The sequence below is a fragment of the Hyperolius riggenbachi genome, chromosome 5 (genome assembly GCF_040937935.1).
Source record: "Hyperolius riggenbachi isolate aHypRig1 chromosome 5, aHypRig1.pri, whole genome shotgun sequence".
In the NCBI taxonomy this organism is placed as follows: Eukaryota; Metazoa; Chordata; class Amphibia; order Anura; family Hyperoliidae; genus Hyperolius; species Hyperolius riggenbachi.
In genome coordinates this window covers 306,950,578-306,966,629 of record NC_090650.1, presented here as the reverse complement: position 1 = coordinate 306,966,629, position 16,052 = coordinate 306,950,578, and the positions used below count along the sequence as shown (strand labels likewise).

Genomic DNA, 16,052 nt, shown 5'->3' with positions numbered 1-16,052 from the left:
TTCAACAGAAAGTACCAAACCAAGTACAGTTGAGTGAAAGAGTAAGTACATCCCAACAAACCTGAAGTGAAAATAAAGTGAGAAGATAAACCATTGTAGCTATAGTCCTACTCCTAAATAAGTATTTCCTGGAATCTTATAGTCATATATTTGTTTAGACGTCTCAGGTGATTGACAACAGTTTTTAATATTTTTCAGCTCAAATGCAGACAAATCTTGAATTGATTATCAGTAAAATTTAAGGTGACAGTCAGTTGCAGTGAATCTGTCATTTATAGAGCCTTGAATTCTTAACCCTCAGGCTACGTTTCCACTACTGCATTGTGATTCTGTTACGGAAAACGCATAAACAAATTTGCATGCGGATGTGAATTTGCATGCGGATGCGAATTCGTATGCGTATTTTCTAACTATGCGATTTTAACCATGTCCGTGCCTGTGTACTTTTTCGTGAAATTTTACGTGTAAATGTACGCAAATTCGAATGATTCTTCATGTGAGTGATCAGAAATGATTGTTTGGCACCAATAATGGACAAAAATCTTCTAACCAATCTGATCAGATGAATGAAATAAACCTGAAAAGCGGACCGATTTAATTAATCTGATTGGATAGGAGATTTATTTTGGCCATTAGTGGTCCCAAACAATCCTTTCTAATCATTCATATAAAGGATCATTCCTAAACGATTGTTCGGCAAATTGTATAGTTAGTGGCCACCTTTAGGCAGAAGAGTTGTTAGTGTTATGCATCCTCAGGGGGAAATCTTGTGTGAGGAGGGAATGGAGAGCGGAAAGATATTACCAATATTATAATTACTCGAAAACACCGCACACAAATTCTCATGTAACAACACTAAACATACCCACCTGACGTAACGTGGACGTCTACTGAAAGATTAATGAATCTTCACTAGTTACTATGTTTATTATAATAGCTCTTGCCATTCCCAACTTACCTGGACCATCTGACTTCTTTTTTCCATGTTCATCTTTATCTTCACATTCTATAATAATGTGACCTGAAAGGGATCATATCAATATTTCATTTTTAATAAAAGTGTAAGAGCACTTTCATTTAAAAACTGATATGACACACATCAGTGCCTCAAAATCTATTCTGGTCTGTATTTAAAGATGATGTTTATATTTCATTTTGAAGCTGCTCTAAATTCCAAAGTTCCGGTAATAATTATAGATTAAGCTAGCATGCCTCTATGGCAACAGTACATAGATAAGAATACATAAGTTCAACAAATGTCATCTCTCTTTGTCATTGGATAGGAACATATCCAGCAATCTCCTCAACTTGCCTTCATTTCAGTGTCTCACTGATAGAACGCAGGAAAGGAAAATGTACATCAGGACAATGCTTGACGAATACACTTATAATGTCCATGTCTTCAAGTGGGATTGTCACCATAAAAAATCAAATTTCAACAGCAACTGGTCTGAGTGTATTAAGTGATAAAGATGCTAATCCTGCATTCTAAACTTTCAAAACTTTTTCTGCTGTTATGATTTGGAGTTATCACATACTTAAGGAGCACTGGCCCTTTAGTAGTATGTGCCAAACAGTTGCATGCTGGGGGTTCTTTTTATCTAGAATATATTCCTCCTCTTCCATTTATTTCCCTGCCTAGCTGCTTATCTAAAACACGATCCTCTGCTCACTTGTGTTTACAAGCAAGGCTGAGGTGACTCAGCGATTGGAAGAGAAAAGAAAAAAAGTAAAGGGCAGAAATTACATCAGTACTAAGCCTAAACTGTGGACAAAAGACATGGTTCCCACCTGGAACAGAATTCTCTTAATTTACTATATAACATTCACTGAAATCAAAACGTGGACAGTACAATACATGTGTTGTGTAAGTAGATCAAGTATTTATCTACCTTTATATGTGTTTTTTTCCCCTAGCATAGTATGGCTAATCCTACTGCTTTAACAGTTAAATAAGGGTGGCTCCTCTCCTCAAAAAGTGGCAGATTATGTGGCATATGAATATTAATAGATACAGTGGGTTGCAAAAGTATTCGGCCCCCTTGAAGTTTTCCACATTTTGTCATATTACTGCCACAAACATGAATCAATTTTATTGGAATGCCACATGAAAGACCAATACAAAGTGGTGTACACATGAGAAGTGGAACGAAAATCATACATGATTCCAAACCTTTTTTACAAATAAATAACTGCAAAGTGGTGTGTGCATAATTATTCGGCCCCCTTTGATCTGAGTGCAGTCAGTTGCCTATAGACATTGCCTGATGAGTGCTAATGACTAAATAGAGTGCACCTGTGTGTAATCTAATGTCAGTACAAATACAGCTGCTCTGTGAGGGCCTCAGAGGTTGTCCAAGAGAATATTGGGAGCAACAACACCGTGAAGTCCAAAGAACACACAAGACAGGTCAGGGATCAAGTTATTGAGAAACTTAAAGTAGGCTTAGGCTACAAAAAGATTTCCGAAGCCTTGAACATCCCACGGAGCACTGTTCAAGCGATCATCCAGAAATGGAAGGAGTATGGCACAACTGTAAACCTACCAAGACAAGGCCATCCACCTAAACTCACAGGACGAACAAGGAGAGCGCTGATCAGAAATGCAGTCAAGAGGCCCATGGTGACTCTGGACGAGCTGCAGAGATTTACAGCTCAGGTGGGAGACTCTGTACATAGGACAACTATTAGTCATGCACTGTACAAAGTTGGCCTTTATGGAAGAGTGGCAAGAAGAAAGGCATTGTTAACAGAAAGCATAGGAAGTCCCGTTTGCAGTTTGCCACAAGCCATGTGGGGGACACAGCAACCATGTGGAAGAAGGTGCTCTGGTCAGATGAGATCAAAATAGAACTTTTTGGCCAAAATGCAAAACGCTATGTATGGCGGAAAACTAACTCTGCACATCACTCTGAACACACCATCCCCACTGTCAAATATGGTGGTGGCAGCATCATGCTCGGGGGGTACATCTCTTCAGCAGGGACAGGGAAGCTGGTCAGAGTTGATGGGATGATGGATGGAGCCAAATACAGGGCAAACTTGGAAGAAAACCTCTTGGAGACTGCAAAAGACTTGAGACTGGGGCGGAGGTTCACCTTCTAGCAGGACAATGACCCTAAAAATAAAGCCAGGGCAACAATGGAATGGTTTAAAACAAAACATATCTATGTGTTAGAATGGCCCAGTCAAAGTCCAGCTCTAAATCCAATCGAGAATCTGTGGCAAGATCTGAAGACTGCTGTTCACAAACGCTGTCCATCTAATCTGACTGAGCTGGAGCTGTTTTGCAAAGAAGAATGGGCAAGGATTTCAGTCTGTAGATGTGCAAAGCTGGTAGAGACATACCCTAAAAGACTGGCAGCTGTAATTGCAGCAAAAGGTGGTTCTACAAAGTATTGACTCAGGGGGCCGAATAATTACGCACACCCCACTTTGCAGTTATTTATTTGTAAAAATTTTTTGGAATGATGTATGATTTTCAATCCACTTCTCACATGTACACCACTTTGTATTGGTCTTTCACGTGGAATTCCAATAAAATTAATGCATGTTTGTGGCAGTAATGTGAAAAAATGTGGAAAACTTCAAGGGGGTCGAATACTTTTGTAACCCACTGTATGTTCTGTACAAGCATCTACAGCCCTCAGGACTATGGCACATAGGTGGAGAAACTGTGACAGCCTGTTCCTGTCATAGTGAATAACAGCTAAAAACGTACAAGTTGCCATAAGGTGGAAATGACCATATTATTACTTTCATTTCAAGGCATATGTATGTCACAGGGTGATGTACTGACATGATGAGCTGTACCTTCTGCACCTTTTCGTCTCAATTCCCTCTGCTTTTCTTCTTTGCTTTCCTTTCGTCTTTGTCTCAGGGCAGTTTTAGGATCGGTGATCCAGGCTTGATAAATGAACTAAACAAAACACAGCTATTTTAATGACGTATTAATGAAACACTGGAGATAGATAGACAAGTCAGGGAACTTGGTTATTATAAAGATAGATAGATAGATAGATAGATAGATAGATAGATAGATAGATAGATACATAGATACATAGATACATAGATAGCTAGATAAAAGAATGGAGGATAGCCTTGGTCTGCACATTTAGGGTAGATTAGTAAGTGATTCATAGCCTTGTTGACTACTGGTATTCATTCTCTAAATCATCTGCAGACCACAGATCTAGGTACTATGACTGCTAGTGTTATTTTCCACCATGGTTACATATTTTATTTACACTACATAGGCACTAAGGATCATTGATCAAACTCGTTTGACCATTGATATCAATAGGGATAGCAACCTAATTCATAAAGCTGTCATCAATGTGATTCTAACCTTCTAATTTTAATTCTTCTGTGGAAAAACCCTTAAAGGATAAAGGTACTTTTGTATTGTTACTATTCATAAACTATGCATTGACTTATGTACCTGTGCTTAATCATTCTCTGAAGCTGTCGCAAAGAAACTCATTTTAGCTGTAAACAGGTAGCTACTAAATTTAAACAACCTTGTTTTGATAAAATACTTGTTGCAATAATGGGGCATTGCAAAGCAGGTTTTTACATCAGCCTGAATGTATGTCATTCCGAATGAATTTTTCTTACAGTTTGTTTCAGAATGACCAATGACAAGGCAGCTATTTTGCATATAACACTAGCTAATAACTCATAGCTAGTGTCTGTGTTAGAGCTTAGGTCAGTTACATCAGACTGACAATTCTGCTTTGTGAGAAAGAAAAGATGTAAGAACAATTGCAGTGCTCTAGTGATAAGTGCAGAAAACACATGCTGTGAACAGCAGTATAAACATCTTATATCTAGTGCAGATACTTTATGGTACTGTATGCAATCTTGAGAGTGGGAGTGGCCTGATGATAATATCACTGCTGTACAGATCATTTTGTCTGCTGAAAGTGTCTGCACCTCTGGTTCTGCTAGATAGACTATGACAGACCTGAGAAGCCAGCAACACAACATGGGGGTGTGTAGATAGTGTGAAACAGCTCACAAAAGCACAATAAAATATCAAACTGTGGAAGTTTATCAGCATGATGGATGGATTTATTATAATTGCAGTGACAGCTTGCACAAGGCAATAATTGGCTCTAAAGGTGCAGTTATCCTTTAATTAGGGTGCATAGCTTAGATGTCTGCTGGATGAGCAAAGCATGATCAGATAACTATCATTCCAAATGTACATATGAACAAGTCAGCATGACTCAGGTAAATGGCATGATTATTACCATGGAGAGCAGAGGGGGATTTTAAGTATATATATATATATATATATATATATATATATATATATATATATATATATATATATATATATATATATATATATATATATATATATATATATATATAACTGTACTGATATATATGGAGGACTGATACCAATCATTGTCTGTATGTGTGTTTACCTTTTTGTGTCTATAATGAAGTAGGGAAAATGTTGCCAGCCTGTTTTTACACAGTAATGTTATGTGATCAATGTTCAGACACATTATTTTCAATCAATCTTCTATTCAATCTTTTCCAGTTCTTTATCAGCAAACAATAGATTCTATTTACATAATGATATCACTGCCTTGCTGTTATTCCTGACTGAGACCTCTCCTTTATTCTTCATATCTAAACATGACCAAAATGTGCACCATCCCCCAACTGCATCCTTTCCTGACTTAGAAGACATTGAAAGACTTAATATATTCTCATTAACCTTGAAACTATGCATCCTCCTCACAGATCTCCTCCTACTAGACGCTCAACCCATATTGTGAAGGCTGCATACTCCTCACTACCCATCTTCTGTTGCTCCTCTCTAAATATCTCTTCACTTGTTTTAACCCATTTGAAAACAGCATTCAATGTTTTCTGCTGTCATTTCTCTTGATGGTTCATATTCCACCTATATCTTCACTTCAAACCATTTCAATTCACTTTTTCTATTAAGTTTTCTCCCAGGAGATCATTTTTTAGCTTCTGTATAAAATAAATTTTTAGCACTCTAAAATTGAAAAAGTACCAAAGTAGATGAAAAAGTACTGTTAAAGTTATTCTCAGTATTTTCTTGCTTGCTGGTGGCTTAAAGGTATTTTATTGTTAAGGTGTGAAAATATCACGTAGGAGAAAACTTAGGAGAAAAAGGTGAATTGAAGAAGGGCTATGCACCCCACACTGACACCTCCAATGGCCTACTTATGTCCTTATCACTTAAACAACCTTACACATCTGGTTTCCTCAAACTTCTAGACTGTAAGGTTGATGGGACAGGGTCCTTTTCCACTCCTGTTTTATTCTTTTATTACTGCCAGGCTTATGTTTATGAACTAGACCATTTTAATTAATTGATTGTACAGCATTTTATACTGAGGGTGATTTTAAATTGTGTTCCTGCAGCACTTTGCTACAGCTATGAGTGTTGGGAGGTTTGCAACAGCATCCTGGCAAGGCTGGGATAGAGCCAGGATGTGCAGTGAATTTCCTGCCAAAGCATTCCCATTGATCCAGTTGAATGCACCAACAGAATTCTCATGTAAATTCTCAAGTAGAAAACGCAAGTAAGCTCATCTGGGTAATACAGACTTAAGTTACATGCAGAGGCTTATTTGAATTCACTGCCAAGGATTTAGATTAGTTCATTTGTTTGGATCAATAGAAAGTCTAAGTCTAAGCATTCTGCAATCCAAAAATATATTATTAATAATAATAATAATCAGAATATAGAAGGGGATTATGACATTGATAAGAAACTTTTAAAACCAAGTTAGTGTGATTTTAGCTCATTAAAATATTTTATATCAAGTATATTTTTTCACAGTATCAGTTTTAAGCTTGAACTCTTTATGTAAAGAACATTAGAAATAGCCTCTGTCATCAATTCACCTGGGTAGTTGTGGCTATTTGGCTGCCCTCTTTTTTTGGGGAGGAAGGGGGGCAGGAAGGTAGGTAAGACCTCAACAAGGAGGATATTTTACAAGGGGGGGGGGGGGGGACGGGAACAGGTGCTGTCTCAATTTCCCACATTTAAAATTCCACCTGTCCAACTATTTTTTGCTACCACTGCAGCCATCAACTGAAATACAGAGTTCCAAGCCATAGGCTTGAATTACGTTGTGATTTCCCATGTGTGGACCTGACAAACACTTCTTTCCCTTAAATCCACAATCAGGTTTTTTTCTACCCATCAGTGGAACAATTCTGTTTAAGATGGCTTTACATCCATTATGTTAAGTTAATCAACTCAACAAGTAAATCTAAAGATATCATCATTATAAATATTTTCTACTTCTATTTGTTAGTCTCTGGCTCACATTTGACAGTAATTTCGCACTTCATCAGTCAACAAAAAACATTCTTTCTTGGCATTAAATAACTGTGGAGATTTCACCCTTTTATTAATGTTTTGTACACTACAATCTTCCGTTGCAGACCTACAGTAAGTCTATATTAGGTGTTTTAGGAGACACAAGAAAACAATGTTTGGAATATTGTGTTGACAACCATTGCTTGAAATCTATAAGTTATATTGACAAATACATTTTGTAAACTTTTTGTTGCATAGTAAAATCAACTGCATGTTTACCACAGTGAAAAAGATACATTATACAACAGGATATCATAACAGATTGTCATTTGCACTAACAAATGAGAATCATGTGACTTGGCATTGCATAGTGTATGGCAGCATGCACAATACCATAAAACGCAAATCATAGAGTTATTTGGAGCATGCAAGTACAAGCAGCACCCAAGAAACATGCATATGAGGATGTAGCGACACCAGAGTCTCAGGGAAGCTGGCGATTACAATATTCAACAGATTTCACAAAATAGTACAAGTTACCAGCTACAAATCTGGAGTGAACTAACTAGGAGTAAGGCAAAGGGGTTGTTCTAAACTACAGAACAGGCACTCAGTGGAACTGGCACAAGGAATGTTATCATCTTATTTTTAACCAATCTGTAAACAAAGTTGCCATTTTCACAATTACATTTTTATATTTTGAGTACAACGCTGGAGCCATTCAAATTTCAAAGTCCTGATGTGTTTAAAGACCAAAATCACTGCACACCTAAAGCACAAGTTTGTTTTGTTTATATAAAGAAAGCGAAAATAATGTTTCCTGATAGAGATGCAAAGGATTGTACTTTAACCGTAACCTGTGATCTATATGGAAAAACATTATATTGTTCCTTTTCGACAATATAGTCTAATTGCTTACATTACAAACAACTGTCTGCACACCCTCTGCTCCTCTTGGAATGGCTATTTATATAAAGCATTAGCCTGTACTGGGAATAGATACCATAAATCTGCAAACATTCTAATTTTGTAATTAAACTTGTGTAAAAAGTCCAGAGGGAATTTAAACACAGTATACATACTGGATTGCATCTTTCCTAATGTACGCCTATGCCAGGAATGACTTGCCGTAAAGGTGAGGCAGTATTCACCAGAAGGTGAAATCTGGCTCATCAGTAAACCAGTAAGGCTGATTGATCAAACACCAGAAGTTTAATATTTCTGTTCCTAATCTGTTAATCATTATTTCTAGTGTGTGTTCTCATATCCATACCTGTAAGAGGCCACCACAGGGGAACAAGCTTCCCTGGCTTGCCTGAATGCAGCTGTGGGGGTCCATCCAAAGAATAGGGTGCCTTTTGTCTATTACAGTACATTTGTTTTACACAATTACAGTGTGCACAGATGCACAGACTATGAGTCCCTTCAGCTGCATTTACAAGGCATTTGATAACTGATGGGGACCATATACCGTACTGTATATTTAACAGGTAGTTGCTAATCTTTGCATTTCAGTTTTCTTATGAGCCAAATCTCATCTTCAGGCCATGTCTGGCTCATCTCTAACTTCAGTAATATGGAGCAAAATCATAGATAATTTTAGAAACATATTTCAGGGGTATGTAAATTAGTTAATACTGCTTCTTCTGACGTGACAATGCAAAATTTGAGTGGAAATGGCCTGTTTGCAGGGCTTGTAAACTCCTCATTTATCTAGTGCTGCTGTTACAGAAAGTTCTTGACTCCATTTCACCCATTCATTAAACATGTAAGCTTGAAAAAAATGATGCACTGCCTTGCTCTTGTATGAATGTATTCTACCACACTAGAGAAGCCTGGCATATGGCAGGAGCAGCAGTGGTAATCGGCATTCCACCAAGCACTATATACTTTCCATAACACATGTATATGAAAGACTGTCTGAATTCTTTTTGCTCAGAAAAAGGCATTAATCAGCACAGTAATATATATTTGTTATGGAGTACTTTTCAACAACACACTTGGCTGTGACCACAGACTATGTTGTGCCTAGTGCCTAGATATCAGGGATTGGTCATAAACCTGTTAAGGCGTTAAGTACAAAAAATCTTTTTTGGACACCAGAGACTAGTAATCAACCATTTACTAGAGGTCAAGGATATCCCTTTTGTACAGGGTGCTGAAGTATGGACAATCTACTTTGCAGTGAGTACCAAAGCCTTTGCAGACATTACTCTTGCATGTTAGGTTTAAGGATTACTAAACCATAAGTTGTCAGTGCTAAAAACACTGTATGGTGTTTGAAAAATAGTACAAAATTAGACTATGGTGATATATTTGCCAATTTTACTCTGGATGCTATCAGCACCATTGGTAATAATCATTTAAAGAACATCCGTCACATAAAAAGCTTCAACCTAAAACTTTATTCAATGATGAGTAATGTATTGACTAGTGCTATGGTTATTGTAAATAACTCCCTAGTTTGCAAATAAATCTATATATTGTACATACTTGAATATAAGTCTAGAAATGTAGGACTGACTCACTAAATAAAAGTATAGGGGTCGACTTTTACACAAGTCACCAGCAACACTGAGCGCACTGAGTACGGTGTGTACTATTAGTGACATTCACATTTGCAGCAATTTACCCAGTGGTAAATGATACTTTCTTGATAAAGAAAATGCCAAGAAAACACAGCTTTGAAAGTCTTGGCCATAACAATTAACAAGGAAAGGGGCAGGGGTAAAAATACTGGGCTGCAGGAAGGGGAGTGCATAATTGCTGCACTTGGGGGCCTGGAGGAGTTATTGACTGTAAGGGTTAATAGCTGCAATTCTGTATGCAGTGCAGTCATTAAACCCTCCTGGTCCCCAAGTGCAGCTATTATTTCTTCCTGGTGCCCAAGAGCAGCCACTTACTTTTCTGGGTATACTTATACTTGAGTCAATAAACAAATTCCAGCTTAAGAGGGTTAAATGTTGGAGTCGACTTATACACGAGGATAAGTCTATAAAATCAGACATGAGTGTGTGCATTTGTACTCCATCACTTGAAAATACCTTTTCCCATTTCGATGAAACTTGGTATACATATCCCTTACTACTTGGGAAGATTTCTTCTGTGGGTCTCATGCCCCCGCCCCCCTGCACACCTGGGCAGAACCACAAACAGTTAATCAGATTTCACCCATTCAGGTCAATGGGAAAATTCAGAAGGCTGCCATTCTTCCAGCAATAAAGCACCCAAACTTGGCACAGTTGGTCACTTGGTGACTGAGGTTAAACCTTTAGGGAAAGTGGGTGGAGCATAAAACAGCTAACCAAATTTCAGCCATTCATTTAAAATGGGAAAATGTAAACTGCAGCAATGCTTAGCTTGCTAATTGCAGGGTTATCAAACTTGGCACAGTTGGTCATTGGGTGACTGGCAATAATATTCAGGAAAGTGAGTGGAGCCTACAGCAGTGAAAATTCACCTATTGATTTTCAAGGGAATATTTAAATTGCTGCTATTCTTACACTGTTAATGGCAGAGTTGGTCATTGGGTGACTGGGGTTCAAATTCAGAAAAGGGGACAGAGCCACAAATAGCCAATCAAATTCGTTTTATTGATAATCTTTTTCTATTCTCACATTATTGATGCCAAGGCCCCAAAGCTCACAAACTTGGTCACTGAGTGAATGTGTGTCAAGGTTGGAAAAAGTGGCCTGACAAAACAACAACCATATACCGTACATACCCGAGCAATGTCAGGTCATAAGCTAGTGTCTTATAAAGACACAGAAATTCAGCTTGACATACCTGAGTTAAACTAAGTCATAGTGAACATAGATTTCACTAACAAGGCTTTATGCAGTTATCTTAGAATACCATCCTTCACTCTTGGTTTAACCCTAGTCCGTGCTCCTTCTAGTTCCCTGGCTGTTAGAGATGTCAGTAATCCTGCAATGGTAGCTGTTCACAGGGAAAATCCTCAGACAAGACACCCGTGATTTACACCAGCTTTTACAAGGCGAGCGGAGGACAGCTGCACATCCACATATCACTATGTGTGTTTCATGGCAATGCATCTCTGCCTGCATTAGTGTAGTTCTATTGAGTGACTGTCCTCAGCTTGCCTGCATAGAAGTGTCATAAATCACAGAGTTCTCTTTTTCCTCTGATCAGCTATCTTAGCAGGATTACTGCCATTTCTAACACAACGAGCAGGGACATGGACTAGGGTTAAACCACATGTAAAGGGATGTTATTCTAGGGTAACAGCACACTGCGTGTAAGTTGAAAAGTATGTTCCCTACTGATTTAATGTGTTGCAAGACTCATGATCTGCTGGTCTAAATATCATAATCAATAAAATACATTTATGTTCAAACAGTGAGATAACTTAAAGTGATTGTCCAAGCTAGACAAAAAAAAGAATCTACTTACCTGAGGCTTCCTCCAGCCCGTGGCAACCGTCCTGTGCCTTCACCGCAGCTCTGATGGATCCTGGTCTACTCCGCTGGTGCAGCCGATCTCGCCAGGTCGGGTTCGGGTCGGCTTTTTCTGCGCTCCATCACGCGGGTCCACTGTGCCTGGGCATTACCGTCCTGATGACGTCGGAGGGACCACGTGACCCACGCAGTGGAGCGCAGAAGAAGCCGACCCGGAACCCGACCTGGCGAGGTTGGCTGCATCAGCAGAGAAGACCGGGAGCCATCGGAGCTGCAGCGAGGGCACAGGATGGCTGCCATGGGCTGGAGGAAGCCCCAGGTAAGTGGATCTTTTTTTTTTCTAGCTTGGACAATTACTTTAAGTAAGCATAACCCTATACAATACAATACATCATTACTCCTTAGTAAATAAAATCTTAATTTTCAGGGTTTTTTTTGTGACTGATGTCCTTTAAGATAAATAAAATATGAGTCATCCTTGATGCATGTAATTATCACTTATGTTCATTTTTATAACATTTTTTTGATTGATTTCATATCAGAATATAAAGAGGTAAACACAGTATCCGTAGGATACCCGAGGAATTGATCCACCCAAAGCAGCCTTTCACACATGAAAAAAATTGTATGCAAATTGTGTTTTCCAAATTTGCGTTCACTGCACTTCTAATGCAAGTAAATGACACCGCACTTGTGCGATTTAACGCAAAGTTTCTCATCTGAATTTTCTGCAGAAAAAAAACCCGGCCTACATGGATGTAATTTTTTCGTAACCAACATGTGAATGACAAACTGAAAGTCAATACAAAAAAATGCAAATTTTTGCACTGCAAATGTGAAAATTCACATATGAATGTAAAGGTAATTACATACAAATTCATGTAAATTCACTTTAACATCCATGGAAGAATCATAATGCAAAAATTTGAAAAAACGCAGAATCGCAAATACAAAAATCGTAGGAATAAGTGTGAAGGCGCCCCATTGTGTTGTATACTGATGTTATATTCCACTCATCTATGTATAAATACATTTGGAAATTCTCCAGTCATCCGATGAGCTCACATTTTATTCTATGTATATTGTTGATTGTTGATTGTACAGGATGCGCACAGCAGATCCTGGTTGGTGCTGTGTGTTCCTGACTTAAAACTTGCTGAACTGAGTAGAGGAGTATCCTTTGCTACACACAGTATAACCCTTTGAGTGTACCAAGTATAATGGCCGCTGTTATGATACTAATCGCCATACTTTTTATGGTGCCCTGATCACTACTGTAAGCATTCTCTTTTCCAAATAATACAGAACAAATTACATAGCAATCTGTTGTCTCAGAATCGATTAAATCCTAATGCTGAATTATTACTGCTCTTAATATGATTGGTTTTACCAGCTTCCTGAGAAGAAAAAGTACAGTCAAAACTAACTGCCACAGTTGATAGTGCATGCACTTAGTGTTTATGATTAATTAACAATAGATGTGACATCACGGAAAGATAGCAATGCCTGCATTTGCATTTTCCATTGAGCAATAAGACTTGAATGGAAGGCATGTATTTAGGGAAAATATAGTGTCAATTGACAAAATGAATTACTTTATTTATTGATGTTCAGTATTACAAATAGCTTTTATATACATGCCCAAAATGTAGCAGATAAATACAAAGGAGGCATTTAAAAAGGGTAGAGGAACTAATACACTACTCCTGTTTGCACATACTATGGAAATTCCTAATGTATACCTTTGCAGCTCTGATTAAATATTGAAGAATTGTTTTAGGCAGTTTAATGACAGACTTTGGCAAGGCTAAAATGGCTGAAGCAAACTTTCCAATAGCTCTCTAAAAGAAGGACAAAGCAATAGGAATTAGTAGAAAACAGTGAACATTAATGATAATGAAGAAATCTTAAACCACATAAAAAGCACATTGACATTATGGAAGACTAAAAAAGTGTGACATTAGCTGATGCCAGAGGTTATTGGTGGCACACATCACATAAAGGTTATTTGGGTTACAGTGGATATACCTCCATGCACTGCTGTGTCTGTAAGAAAGCATTCATTAAACAAACAGTTATACAAATGATGAAAACATTCTAAATTTAAGTTCTGTATTTTAACCACTTAAGGACCACGGTGTTAAACCTCCCTAGTGACCAGGCCATTTTTAACTAAATAGACCACTGCAGCTTTAAGGTCTCGCTGCAGGGCCGCACAACTCGGCACACAAGTGATTCCCCTCCAACAGAGCTCTCTGTTGGTGGGCTAAGATCCCTTTCAGGATGTTTATTTATTTATCTTTTTAATAAACATTTATCTTAATATTTTTTAAATAAATTCTTCAATTTTTTTTTATATTTTCATAATCCCCCCTCCCCCCGCCAGCCAATCAGTGCGATCAGCTGGCATAGGCTTCAGCCTATGGCAGCAGATCGCCTTTGTGCCTCTGGAGGGGACAGCTGAGTAATACGGCTTTCCCCTGTACAGCGCTGCCTCAGATCTCTGCTGAATGGTCATATTTTTCTGACATAATGAAAGGGAACTTGAAGTGAGAAGTATATGGAGGCTGCTATATTTATCTTTTAAAAAATACCAGTTGATTGCCAGCCCTGCTAATATATTTGACTGCATTAGTATCTGAATCACACAAGCATATATCTAATCTTGTCAGATTTTTGTCAGTAACACACGTTCTGCTCCATGCTTGTCCAGGGTCTATGGCTAAAAGTATTAGAGCAGAAGATCAGCAAGGCAACTGGTATTGTTTGAAAGGAAATAAATATGGTAGTCTCCATATCCCTCTCACTTTAGGTTCCCTTTAAATGTTAAGAAGCTTCTAACATTATCCAATGCAATTGCTAAGAGCCATGACAAAATAAAGTAGCAGCAACTATCTGTAAATATCAATGAAAAACATTAGTAGCAGCTGCTTAGCTTAACTACCTGCGGACCGCCGCAGTATAAATCTACGGCGGGCAGGCGGCGCTGCGGTTCTGACCAGACGTAAACTCTACGTCCCATTCACCGCGCGCCCCCGCTCGTCCCCGCCGCTCTGCCCCCGTCGCAATGTGCTTCCCTGCCGCCTCTATGACGGCAGAGCACTGTGAGCCGGGCAGGAGCCGTTTTCATTGGCTCCTGGCCCTGTCATTCATGTAAGCCATTCCCGTTGGCTTACCTGGAGTGACAAGGTCAGGAGCCAATGAAAGCGGCGGCAGAGAGAGCAGCCTGCGGCGGGGACAGAGCAACGTGACCGGCGGATTTTATCGTCCATTCGTCGGGAAGCGGCGGTTTACTGTACCAGCACCCTCTGGTCCTTAAGGGGGCAGAGGGTGCTGGTACTCAAGTGGTTATCTTAGGAACTTAGACTGGAAGCAGCAACTAAGCCTTCTGAGTAGAGTGTCATGGCGTCTTATTGACTTGTGGGGAGGGGTGTGTGTGGAGGAAGGGAGTGGTATTGGTATTCCCTTTTTTTTCCGGTATTCCTTTTTATTTTTGCACACCCTGCAAAAAGATGTTTTCATCAAGTCTTTATTTAAATAATGAATTAATTAAATAAAGCAACTTACTGGGGCATGTATCAAGTGCCTGACCATTGAACATTTTCCTTTTCATGTGACCAGTGGTCTCCTTACATATTCTAACCAGAGAAGCTGATTGGTTGTTAGGAGGGATGAGTAAAAAAAATGCCCTACATCAGACACTTCATACATGGGGACATTTAAAGAGGAACTCCAGTGAAAATAATTTAATATAAAAAGGTGCTTAATTTTTACAATAATTATGTATACATGATTTAGTCAGAGTTTGCTCATTGTAAAATCTTTCCTCTCCCAGATTCACATTCTGACATGTATTACATGGTGACATTGTTACTGTGGGCAGATTATGTAGCTGTTCTGGCTTTAACAGACAGCTATAAACAGCCATTTCCTGTGTGTGTCATTGTTACATTGTGGCAGTTTGCCCAGAGTACCGTACGGTACCAGAGCCTCTTGTGGGAGGGGTTTCAGCACAAAATCAGTCATACAGCGCCCCCTGATGGTCTGTTTGTGAAAATCATTATATTTTTCATGTAAAAGTGGGTATCAGCTACTGATTGGGATAAAGTTCAATTCTTGGTCGGAGTTTCTCTTTAAATGTAAGCTTGGGGCTAGATAATAGAAAAAATATAGGATCAAAGGTAATCCGTGTAAAAAATGAATATCTTTTGTACACGCAAAGGAAAATCTAGTACGAATCAGGGTGTATAAACATATAAGCCAGAAAATTGTTCGGAAGTACTCTATTTTTCTAAATACTTCTTCGTTTTGAC

At 38.6% G+C, this 16,052-nt stretch overlaps 1 protein-coding gene across 11 annotated transcripts in view; it reads right to left on the bottom strand.

The window, feature by feature from the left end:
- PIEZO2 (piezo type mechanosensitive ion channel component 2) overlaps positions 1 to 16,052 on the bottom strand; it is a 474,955-nt gene that overhangs the window by 98,450 nt on the left and 360,453 nt on the right. For 7 of the 11 annotated variants that reach the window (XM_068237153.1, XM_068237160.1, XM_068237155.1 and 4 more), the window contains 3 exons: positions 13,482 to 13,580; positions 3,814 to 3,919; positions 959 to 1,021 (listed from right to left, as the gene is read on the bottom strand). In XM_068237153.1, coding sequence (XP_068093254.1) covers positions 959 to 1,021; positions 3,814 to 3,919; positions 13,482 to 13,580 — 268 coding nt within the window. The remainder of the gene's footprint in view (positions 1 to 958; positions 1,022 to 3,813; positions 3,920 to 13,481; positions 13,581 to 16,052) is intronic. The other 4 variants (XM_068237158.1, XM_068237164.1, XM_068237159.1 and 1 more) reach the window with 1 other exon arrangement.